Genomic DNA, 12,700 nt, shown 5'->3' on the forward strand with positions numbered 1-12,700 from the left:
CTTTCCCATTTTTTTGTCCATTATTTCAATAGCAGTTTTGAGGAATGCTTAAAACATATAACTATATTCTTTAATACATAATTTATATCTAGTCATCTTTTGTACCCCTTAAAAGGAAGAGGGGATGAGGAAACATAACTCATTCCAATAACGATTTAATCATACTAAAGTATGATATGCATTTATGAAACACTGAAACAGTGTATTTACAGTTTTCAATTAATTAATGACACTATAGGAAATCTAAAAATTCTTGTGCTTTCTCTGACACAATATGTATATAACAAAAAAGTTTTTTAAAATATTGCTATTTATCTAGTTCCTACTCTTTTATTTAGCCTAAATTGGGGAGGGGGCAAATTCTAACATCAAGATCGAAATAAAAGAAAAAATAGCCAATACAATAATGCATACTACTTTTCATATATTAATAGAATTAAATATCTGCACTAGTATGGAGGAGATGCCATGAGATACCCTGAGGTATTCTGTAGAATATAAATCTAAATTTCTTTATTTTTCAAAACCATTACAAATAATAGTAAGGTTTTTTTCCTCACAATGTTATAATTAATTATGTAGATATGCAGTTTGAAAAAAAATTATGTAGATACGCAGTTTGAAAAAAATCAACAATTGAAATGTCCTTTTCACTGTTTCTGACAATTATTACATCACAGCTGAGTTTGTGGGCCCTTATGCTAGATACATACCACAACTCCAAATTGCTCAGGCTCACAGAGGTCATCATATTCATTCCTCAGCTGTGCTAATTCACTGAGTACTTTCTGCTCAGGAAGATGTTTTACAAGGTTCTAAAAAGAAATAAAAGTATAAAAGTTTAATATTTTATTATTAGGACTATTAACCCTGCATTAACAACTCTAAAAGTGATTATCTAGGATAGTAAATTTCTGATTGCGATTCTGTTATACCACTAGTGTATACTCCCCTTCTCTCCCAAATAAATAACCAAAAAATGAACTACAATTTAATGTGAATAAATGTACAAATGCATTTGCTTTCCATGCACTGCAGTACATAAATGATAAATAAAAAGATCATATGGAAGTAAATGACACTGAAAAATTACTAACTTTCTGGGCCTTAAACTTATATAGCATAATTTTTAAGCTTTATTTTCTATCAGGAAGTCAATTCATTTGGAAAACATAGAATTAAATTATATATATGTAATAATAATAAAAGTCAACTCTAGTCTTCATAATTGGCAAAATTTGGAAGAATCTTTAATCTATAAACCACACAAAGCCTGCAAAAAATCTCCCATTAATTACAATGTATTTAATATACACAATGCATTCCCACTCTAATGGAGAACCAAGCGAAAGTAATGAAGTCTGATACATGTTCAAGTTTGATGCTGAAGAGAATCAAAATTGATTAATTCTTCTCAACCTAGTTTATCTTGGACTATGATACAGTTTTAATTATCATTACATTAGCATGCAACCAACATTTTGGGGACATGTATGGGATTTCAAAAGACATATCAAAGGAAGAAAAACAGGAAAAAGAGATTTAAGAAAGTAAGGTTGACACAAAATGGCAGAAAAGTACATTCCAGGGATTGGTCCCATCACAAAAGTAATCACTGAGCTAGAAAGAGTAAATAAACTACTTCAAAACACTGAAACCTAATTGGATACTTACAACAAAGGAAGTGCTTGTTGAAGGGAGACACTGCTGCTCTCTGGTAAGAGAACAACATGCACAAAATGGGTATCAAACACCATTCCTCAGCACCACTGTGAAGATAGTGCCTGAGTCCCTGAGGTGCTGGCTGATGCCAGGGTGGGCAGTGGGACTCATGTTATTTGAAATTTGAGGATGTGCATTTTGGTTGGTTTGGCAGTTTCCTGAAGGGCCGGTACAGTGCTTGCCTTGGTTTCAACCCTCTTAGGTTGCAGTAGCTTCCCAAGATGGCATCTATCAGAAGACTTAAATAGACAGAAACACCTCCTCCTGCTTTTTGGAACCAGACATTTAAGGAAATCTTTGTCAGATTACTGGCTGACAGCAGAGATAATAAAACCCTAAATCCAGTAACCATACACAAGGAATATACAGCTTGCAACAACTGTTGGGAAAAATTACAAATAGCTACAGCTCTCAGCAAACAAAAATCAGCAGTCAGTGAGGAGTAGAAAAATCCAAATTCCAGAGTTAAAATAGACTCAAATGTCCAGTTCTCAAAAACAACAAAAAATCAGAAGGCCTGCAAAAAACAAAACAAAACAACAAAAAAACCCAAACAAACAAACAAAAAAACAGGAAGGCATAAGCTACACAGGAAAAAAAAAAAAAAGAATATGACAGAAACTATCCCTGAATAAACTCAGATTTTGGAATTAGTCAAAAACACTAAATCAACTATCTTAAATATGTTCAATGAGCTAAAGGAAACTATGAACAAATACATCAGTTCTGAGCAGGACCTGAAAGAAGTCCACACTGAGATACACTGAATCAAACTGCCAAGAAAGGGAGTGATTTTAAAACAGCAAGAGGAAGTGAATTGTCACATTTAAGGGATCCACAATAAGACTGATATCTGATTTCTCCAATGTAAGCAAAAAGGTAGTGGGATAACATATTTAAAGTCCTGAAATTTAAAAAAAAAAAAAAAACTCTGAACCAAGAATTCTGTATCCACCAAACTAACCTCCTTTAAACAATGATGGAGAAAGTAGATATTCCCAAATTAACAACAACAACAAATATAATTTACTGCTAGCAAACCTGTTCTGTAAGAAATACTAAGAGGTCCTACAGACAGAAATAAAAGGACACTAAACAGTAACTCAAAGACATAAGAAATAATGAACAATTATAAAGGGAATTACATAGATAAATATAAAACCCGATGTTATTGTACTTTTGGTTTATAACTTTTTTTCTATGATTTACAAGGCAAATGAGTAACACAATAATTAAAAATCTATGTTAATGATCATACAATGTGCAATGATGCAATCTGTGACAAAAACAATATAAAAAGGACAAATATGTATAGGAAGAGTGGATGTTATGAAAACTAAGTTTGTATTATTAAAAATGGGTTGTTATAAGTTTAAGATATTAATTATAATCCCTAAAGAAACTAATAATAACTGAAAACACAGAAATAAAGATGGGAATCAAAATAGTAGGCTACCAAAAACAAATTAAATATAAAAATGGTAATAGAGAAATTAAGGAACAAAAACATGTAAGAGATACAGAAAACAGCTAACTGGAAGAACTAAGCCTTTCTTTAGGAATAATTACTTTAAATGTATATAAATTAAAATCTCCAATTAAAAGAAAGAGCTTGAAAGATTGGATTTAAAAACAAACATATTTATCTATACACAGTCTACATGAGACTCAGCTTTAGATAAAAAGATACAAAGAGGTTGAAAGCAAAAGAATGGAAAAACATATTCCATGTAAATAGTAACCACATATACACACACATACACAAAAACAAATTGTGGTGGCTATATTATTGTTAGACAAAATAAACTTGAAATAAAAAAAAGTAACAAGAGACAAAGAAGGATATTCTATATCGATAAAATTTTCAATGCCATCAGGAAGATACAATTATAAGCAAATGCCCAACTGAAAGCAGAGCTCAAAAATATATGAAATAAAAATTGACAGAATTGAAGAGAGGAAAAGGCAGTTCTAAAATAATAGGTGGAAGGGCCCATGGCTGGCTCAGTCAGAAGAGCATGTGACTCTTGATCTTGGGGTTGTGAGTTCAAGTCCCATGTGGGGTGTAGAGATTACTTAAATAAATAAACTTAAAAAATAAATAAAATAATAGGTGGAGTATTTTTTTAAGATTTTATTTATTTATCTGCGAGAGAGACAGAGAAAGGGAGAGGCATAGCAGAGGGAGAGGGACAAGCAGACTCTGCGCTGAGTGTAGAGCCTGATGCAGGGCTTGATCACACAACCCTGAGAGATCATGTCCTGAGCCAAAACGAACAGTCGTCAGACACTTAACCATCTAAGCCACCCAGGCGCCCCAATAGGTGGAGTATTTAATACTCCACTTTCAATAATGGATAGAATAAGAAAACGGAAGAATAACAAGAAAATAGAGAATTTGGACATCACTATAATCTGATTACCCCGAATATATTTATACAAAACATTCTTCCTAACAACAGCAGGATGTACATTCTTCTTAAGTGCACATGGAACATTCTCCAAGATATATCACATATTAGACCAAAAAACAACCCCTAATAAATTTTAACTGACTGAAATCATGCAAAATATCATTTGTGATCACAATGGAAATGTCACTAGAAATAAATAACAAAGGAAAAGGAGAAAATTCACAAATATGCAGAAATAACACACTCTTTAAAAAGCAATGAGTCATAGAAGAAATTACAGGAGAAATTAGAAAATACCTTGATATGAATGAAAATGAAAACACAACATGCTAAAACTTAGGGAATTCAGCAAAAGCAGTGCTAAGAGGAAAATTAAAGCAATAAACATCTACATTAAAAAAGAAGAAAGGTTTCAAATCAATAACCTAATTGTATACCTTAAAGAACTCGAGGAAAATCATACTTAAACCAAAGCAAGAAGGAAATCTACAAATTAGAACAGAGGTAAAATGTAATTAATTAATTAGAGAACTGGAAAACCAATAGAGTAAAATCAATGATACTGAAAGTTGATTCCAAAATTGACAAATCTTTAGCTAGACTGACTAACAACAACAACAAAAAGAAGACTCTAATAACTAAAATCAGAAATGATAGTTGGGACATTATTACTGATTTTATAGAAATTAAAAAAAGATTATAAGAGGATACTATGAATAATTGTACACTAGCAAATTGGATAACCTAGAAGAAATTGACAAATTCCTAGAAACACACAAACTACAAAAACTGAGTCCAGGGGAAAAAAAAAGAAAATCTGAGTAGACCTATAACAAGTAAGGAGATTGTGTAAGTAACCAAAAACCTCGCAACAAAGAAAAGCCCAGGACCTGAGAGATTCACTGATGAATTCCATCAAATATTTAAATAAAAATTAACACCATTCCTTTTCAAACTCTTCCAAAAAAATTAAGAGAAGGGAACACTTCCTAACTCATTCTACGAAGCCATCATTACCTTGATATCAAAACTGGCCTAAGACAGAAGACAACTACTACCTCAGGCCAATATCCCTTAATAAACACAAGTACACATTAAAAGATACAGTAGGCAACATATAGCATAAGTCCCATGGGAAATTACTGTATCATGTTCTGTACAACTGTACAAGTTATCTTTTGTTCTCTCTGCTTATATTTTCCCTCCTTCCAGTTAATTTTGCATTTCCACTAAACTCTAGGCCTGCAATGGCATCCATTGTGTAACTGATGAAACTAAATTTAAAATATCATGCCCTTTCACTTAAAAGAAATATGAATATTGATATAACAACATGTACATATAACCAAATGAAATTAAGAACATCCATTATTTTGCCTCATTAATATAATTTTCTTTTATAAAATGAAAAGGCAAGTAAATACCAATTTATTATTTCCATTTCTCCAGAACAATTTTCAATACATGTAAATTACTCAATTGTTTTTTAAAAATTTTTCTGTTAATGGGATTTTTGGTAAAGTATGTTATTATGAAAAACAAAGAATCAGTTTGGGTACTTCAATAATTGTCACTATAAGGCAACTAAGCTAGAAAGATTAAGAACGGTATTAAAATTATTAAAAAATATCAATTCTGCATATTTCAAACTTTTCATCTCAATTTTAACTGTGAAAATAAGTACAATAGTATGAATCAGGACTAAAATAAAATTTCAGCTCAGAATGTGAAACACTGTTATTTTGTTTCTCTTCTAGCTATAGGTAACCTGATAACTCATCTTCAGAATGCAGGCTCCACAGTAGGTGACATACCGTTTCTTCTTCTCTTCAGCTATATGAAATATTTAACACATTCAGCAGACTTAGATGTATTCTGATTCTGGATGCCATTTTATGGCTGTGTTACAAACTTACATAACTGCCAGTGATTAGTAGGTTCTATTTACAAGTAAGATTTGGAATAAAACTCACTCACTCTCATGTGTAACAAACGCAGACTACTATTATACTACTTATTGCTTAATGAATCAGCTTCTGTTAGAATCCGATGTTGCAAGTGGCTATCACAGTCAATCCCTAAAGATACCTGATTTTTTTTTTTTACATACACACTAAACTTTATACACAAAGATGTATTATAAGATTGAACATTAATATGTTTTCATGCCCATAAATTCCTGAATAGAAGAGGCAGGAAGATAAGATGACAAAAGAGAGACAAACCAGTACTCATTTGCCTCCACTCTCTTTCACTTACTCATCAAAAGCATGTCAAGAGAGAAAATGAAAAAAAAAAAATATATACAAGTTCAAGGCATGGTTTGAGACTAAAGTGGACAGTCTGAGGAATCATCTGGAATTCCATTTGTATGGTAGACTAAGGGGCCTCCTGGGAGAGAAATTTCCTGCCTAATTGAAGTGTATCATGCAATAAGAAAGCCAACCTGCATTTTAAAATGCAGGAAGATGGGAGCACCTGGGTGGCTCAAATGGTTGAGCGTCTGCCTTCTGCTCAGGTCATGGTCCTGGGGTCCTGGGATCGAGTCCCACATCAGGCTTCTGACTCAGCAGGGAGCCTGCTTCTCCCTCTCCCTCTGCCTCTCCCCGTGCTCATGTACTCTCTCTCTCTGTCTCAAATGAATAAATAAAATCTTTTAAAAAAATGTAGGAAGAAAGCCTGGAGTGATTCTGAGTGCAGCAGATGTGTTTCTTGGTTGTATCACCAGGCTCAGCCTGCCCACCCCCAACACAGTCAAATGTCTGAGTGCTGTGGAAAGGGGAGCTGTGTGATGAGCACACTTTGGTACACCTCTAGTCAAGTATATTAAAAAAGGAGAGAAAGGAAGAAACGTATGTTTCTGTATTTCGCATAGAACACTGCATACCCTTCGCACACAGAGGGCTTCAGTACACAATAGCTGTGGCCCATGGGAAAACTCCTCCCCTCTCCCCATATACAGTCATCCTTAGGAGAAGCTTCAAAACAGGAAATGAGTAAAATTACCCACAACTGCCACATGGTAACTGACAAATTTAGTTCATGGGATGCATAAGATATTTTTGGAGACCCCTAAAAAGATCTAATGTAAGGGCTTTTGGAAAGAGTTGCGGTCCTGCAATAGTAACTAGGAATAAAAGAAAAATACAGGTGAACTGATAAGACTGGACAAGTATTTTAAACTTAAAAAATTTAATACAGCTTTTGACTTTTGGTAGCTTAGTGATACTATCACTACTTATATTCTCTAAATAAATTGCAAAGGTGAGTTCTGACACACTCTGTAAGTGAAAAGCTGTTCATAATAGGAGCTAGATATTATAAATTTTAAAATGCAATTTAGATTCTGACAAATTGTGAGGTGATAGGCAAATATCTTATAAAGTTGCATCCCTTCCATTTTTCCCTCCCACTCCTCCTGTTTAGTACTGAGCATCTTCTTTCAAATACTTCAAGATTTGTGTTTAAAAGATCGATTCTCAGCCAATACGAAAGTTTCATCCTAGAAAATGTCAATGAGCGGAAGTTTACAAAGAAAACAACAAAGGGGAAAGCAGTAACTATGTCACTAAATGAGCAGATTTTTCTTCGTCTTTTACATATCACAAATCTACTTTCTGATGATTGTCACTGTTATCTGAAGGAATTTCTCCTAACAGACTATGGGCTTTTAACTACTTTTTACATTTTTACAATTACTCTATAATACTTTCAAAACTTTATTTCCTTTAAATGTTAACTGCACACTTAAAGGTTAGTTAAGTGAAAGTATTGAACCATAATGCCCTTTCCTTCTTGCCAAAACATAACCTTTCTTTTTTGTCTTATATCTCATTAAGTCATTTTAGTAGAAGAGTAGGGTTAGGTTCACTATAATTAAGTCTATCATTCGCCACATAAATGAATTGAGGCCAATATTTCTTTTTTTAAATTTATTATTTATTCCTTTAAAAATATATTATTACAGTGTGTGTATGTATAGACATATACATATTTATATTTCATATAGAATTATATAGGAGATACATATATATATATACAAAACAGAATTATTTTAACTTATGTTTACAAATACTTTATTTCCTTTTTTAAATCCAGACCAGAAATGTTTCCCCAAAGTCCTGAATAAATCTCTGTGATCTTAACACAACCCTCTCCCATTTTATCTAGTTAAAAAACTCAGCCCCTTGACCATTCTACTTCATTATATGTTTTTCAATACTTTCTTATGGCATATCTCAAATTATGTGCGTATATTTCATACTCTTAAATCACATTTATGCGCTCTTGTTCTTTGGGTTAAATGGCATACACATTGACGCTGGGCCTGGTTCTATACTTATTTTGTGTTTCTTTCATCCATGCAGCTAATATATACTGGCTGCCAAATATGGGATTGCCACCATGTTAACCACTAGAGATTCTGCCCTCATGAAGATTACAGGTTCAAAAGAGCCATATATACTCCTAACTACACAGTGGAACCATAATCAACATATGACTGACGATAATTTGTATTGCATTTTATTCAAAATATATTTCTCTCCTTTTGATTTGATTACTAACATTTCTACAACTCCTATAATAGACTCAAAAAGCCAACTAAAGTATATTAAAATGCTGATTAACTGGCCTAAAGCATTCAGGGGGAGCTTTTCTAGCCTTCTCCACAGAGCCACCCTTTTTTTTTTTTTTTAATTTATTTGACATAGAGAGAGGGAACACAAGGAGGGGGAGTAGGAGAGGGAGAAGCAGGCTTCCAGCTGAGCAGGGAGCCCGATGTGGGGCTCGATCCCAGGACGCTGGGATCATGACCTGAGCTGAAGGCAGAAGCTCAACTGTCTGAGCCACCCAGGCGCCCCCAGAGCCACCCTTTTAAAAAAATAATATTAGTTGATAAAAGGACACACAAGCATTGAACCCTTGATGAGAAAATTCCTGACCCTGGAGTATAACAATTGTGTCTTCCAAAGAGGCAGGCTTTGACAGGTTTCCTACCTATTTAATCAACTTGTCCCATGTAAGGAAACTTTTCTCCAGTCCTCTAGAAAGCTCATGGACCCTCCCAGGATCAACATTACCTCAGTGTTAATAATGCCAAACCAACAGCTCCAGCTCTCACCATGGGTAGCCAGCTTCAAGTTCCTTGTTTTTGACAGTCCCACCTAGATATCCTAACATTAACTCAAACTGAACAAATCTAAAGAATTCATCTGCACTCTTATTCTTACCTCTTATCTTATCAGCTTCTTACTGATTCTTACCTCTTATCAGCATCTCCTAACAGCCCCATTCTGCCAGCAAGAACTGGCATTCTCTCCATCTTCTAAGCTTTCAAACTGGCTTACCCCTCAATCACAAGTTCCGACAACTCTTAACCAGCAAAATCTCTTCGGAGTTCAATCCTTTTATATTCTACAGCCAAAAATATACACACAGAAATCACATGGTATTCAAACATTTCCTAACTTAAGCTCAATTAAACGTGTCAAAGTATTCTAGCTCTGTAGTAGGTTGATGGAGATCACAGATATATTTACAACTTCTATAATAATAACAAGAAAAACTGTGACTACTTTGTACACAAAAAATTCAACCCCTGCTAATATCACGATCCTATTTGTTGAGAAAATGCATTGTTTCCTAAAATAATGTATATGATTTACACTTAATCTGGAAGATAATTACTAACACTATTCCTTTGATGTTGATTATCTTCTATTTCATTTATCTCCCTCTTTGTACTAAAAATAAAAATCAGAAATCATATTAAACCTAAAAGGTGATTTTTAGAATTAAAAATATAGAATATACAGAATGAATGACTATGAATATTGAATAAAATATGAGGAGTGTATGCCCAGGTCTAGCTGTAATATGTTCATCCTAAATATAACACAGACTATCCATGTGATTAATATTCTTCTACATAAATGTAGCAGGAGGGGAAGAATGAAGGGGGGGAAATCGGAGGGGGAGAAGAACCATGAGAGACGATGGACTCTGAAAAACAAACTGAGGGTTCTAGAGGGGAGGGGGTTGGGAGGATGGGTTAGCCTGGTGATGGGTATTGAGGAGGGCACGTTCTGCATGGAGCACTGGGTGTTATGCACAAACAATGAATCATGGAACACTAAATCTAAAACTAATGATGTAATGTATGGGGATTAACATAACAATAAAAAAATTAAAAAAATATATATATTCTTCTACATATTATATAACCTATATGTATTTTAAATTAACACATTTCAAATAAAATATAAGATATCTTCTCGTATAAGTGGGCAAACTGATATTCTCAGATACATAATAGAATAGATTCATATCTGTTAAAACAGGTAACAGGTATACAAAGCCTGTTTATGCTACACTCTGCTTTCATTAGATATCACCTTAAAATGTCCATGACAAACTGCCACAAATGCAAGGATGCATTATTATTAAATACTATATATAGATGTTTCCAAAGCTGAATATTACTCCAACAGTCAATACAACTATCTAGGGAGTCTGAAGAGTGCTAACAGCTTACAGATCATGAAATGAGAGTATTGCAATGCACTTGATGTAGACTACGCCAAAAAAATACCTGGAAATTTCAGCCAACTCTACAGGGGTGTTTATTCACCTATACCCAATCATTTCACTTCACAAAGTCAGTGTTTCTCTCCCTTGATTTTTGTTTGGTCAAATGAAATGATGCAATTCTATGTATACTGTGAAAATTAGCACACTAACAGAATATGCATATAGTTAAAGAAAACATGAAATATCAGAATGCTACCATACCTATGCAGATCCAAATGGAAAAACACCACTATCTAGGAAAACAATAACACGCAAACACGAGGTTGCTTCTATTTCTGAGACCATAGTACCAGAAAGTCATTTCAATTAGTTGAAGAGATTTATACTAGAAACTGTCATACATGATTGACTATCCTTAAGTATTTACGTCTCTGGTTTTTTTTAAGATTTTATTTATTTATCTGACAGAGAGAAAGAGAGAGAGCACAAGCACGGGGAGCAGCAGAGGGAGAGGGAGAAGCAGGCTCTCCGCTGAGCAGGGAGCCTAATGCAGGGCTCAATTCCAGGATCTTGGGATCATGACCTGAGCCGAAGGCAGAGGCTTAACCGACTGAGCCCCCCAGGGGCCCCTACTTCTGTGTTTTCATGTAAGAACAGGTTATAGACACCTGCATCCAAAATAAGCATAAAAGTATAAAGCCAATATGAAGCATTCATAATGCACTGGACATTTTGACACATCAGGTATCCATGTCAAGCTGACAATATGATTTTTAACTAAGCAGAAACAATACTTGGCATACTTGGAATGTAAAATACACTGACTTAAACATGGTGGCAGATGAGAAGTATCTAACAGGTTTGTCCCAACTTCCCAATAAAAGCATCATTGAGATACTTTAGAAAATACTTTTACTTATAGCTGACTGGTTATCCTAGTCAACTGGGTAGTCAAATGGAGTAGGGGCTGTCAATTTATAGAACACATAAAATTCTTTAAAAATACCTTTAAAAAAAAAAAAAGCACTAATCCAGAGACATAACCAAATACTGAAGACTAAGACGATCTTAGGAACATCTACCAATCTCCAGTGGTCTAGAGTTTTCACCTTTAATGTGCCTAAAATATTAAGATGGAGCATACACAAAGCCTAGACCTTTTACAAGATGAGAAGGAAAATTCAATTCAATTCCTTGTGTAAATATAAGACCCCAAAAGATAATATCCCCAGTGAAAGGCTTACCTTCAAGAAAAAACAATGCTCACCCACAGAGGAAAACAGTATGAAATCTTGCCTACTTTCGCCTTGACTCTGGGATCTAGGGTATGGGGTTTCTCCCCTATAAATCTCTAACCACAAGACACCTCCCATGCAGGTTTTTGGCCAGAATTTAACTACCTAGTTGTCAAAAAAAAAAAAAAAAAAATATATATATATATATACACACACACACACACACACATACTGAAGGAGAGATAAAGAGAGAGAGAATGAATTTAAATTTAAATTTAAATTTAAATTTAAAGTGATTAGTCTTTGGTAGTGCTCCCAGACGTCTGGCAATAATTCATGCAAATTTCCAAGAAAAAAGTACCTTTAAACTTCAGTTTCAAAGTATTCTCACAGATAAAGTTTAGTAATCATTAGTTCACAATAAAAATAAAGATAACATAGAAAGCCGTGAAGAAACATTAGTAAAGTCAGCAAAAACAAACGAAAGAATTAGACTTATAAAGACACAAGATATAATACTGGAAAAACAATTTCTAGAGATAAGAAATGTAATAATTGATATTAGAAATTCATTGGATTAGGTAAAACAGAAGATGAGGCACAAATCATAAAAAGAATAAGTAAACTGGACAACAGGCCTAAAAAATATCCAGTAAAGTACACAACATAAAGACAAACCATGAGATGTAAACATAAGAAAACCTAAACAGAGTGAGAATGTTTAAAATATGTTCAATTAGAATTACAAAGGCAACTATGAATAGGGAGAATAAAAGATAATACTTTAAATAAAAATGG

At 33.8% G+C, this 12,700-nt stretch overlaps 1 protein-coding gene across 3 annotated transcripts in view; it reads right to left on the reverse strand.

Annotated features, from left to right (window-relative positions):
* Positions 1 to 12,700, reverse strand: part of LOC118553187 (protein diaphanous homolog 2) — a 951,294-nt gene that overhangs the window by 470,014 nt on the left and 468,580 nt on the right. For all 3 annotated transcript variants that reach the window (XM_078064453.1, XM_078064454.1, XM_078064452.1), the window contains one exon: positions 714 to 815. In XM_078064453.1, coding sequence (XP_077920579.1) covers positions 714 to 815 — 102 coding nt within the window. The remainder of the gene's footprint in view (positions 1 to 713; positions 816 to 12,700) is intronic.

Source organism: Halichoerus grypus, chromosome X, assembly GCF_964656455.1.
Source record: "Halichoerus grypus chromosome X, mHalGry1.hap1.1, whole genome shotgun sequence".
NCBI lineage: Eukaryota > Metazoa > Chordata > Mammalia > Carnivora > Phocidae > Halichoerus > Halichoerus grypus.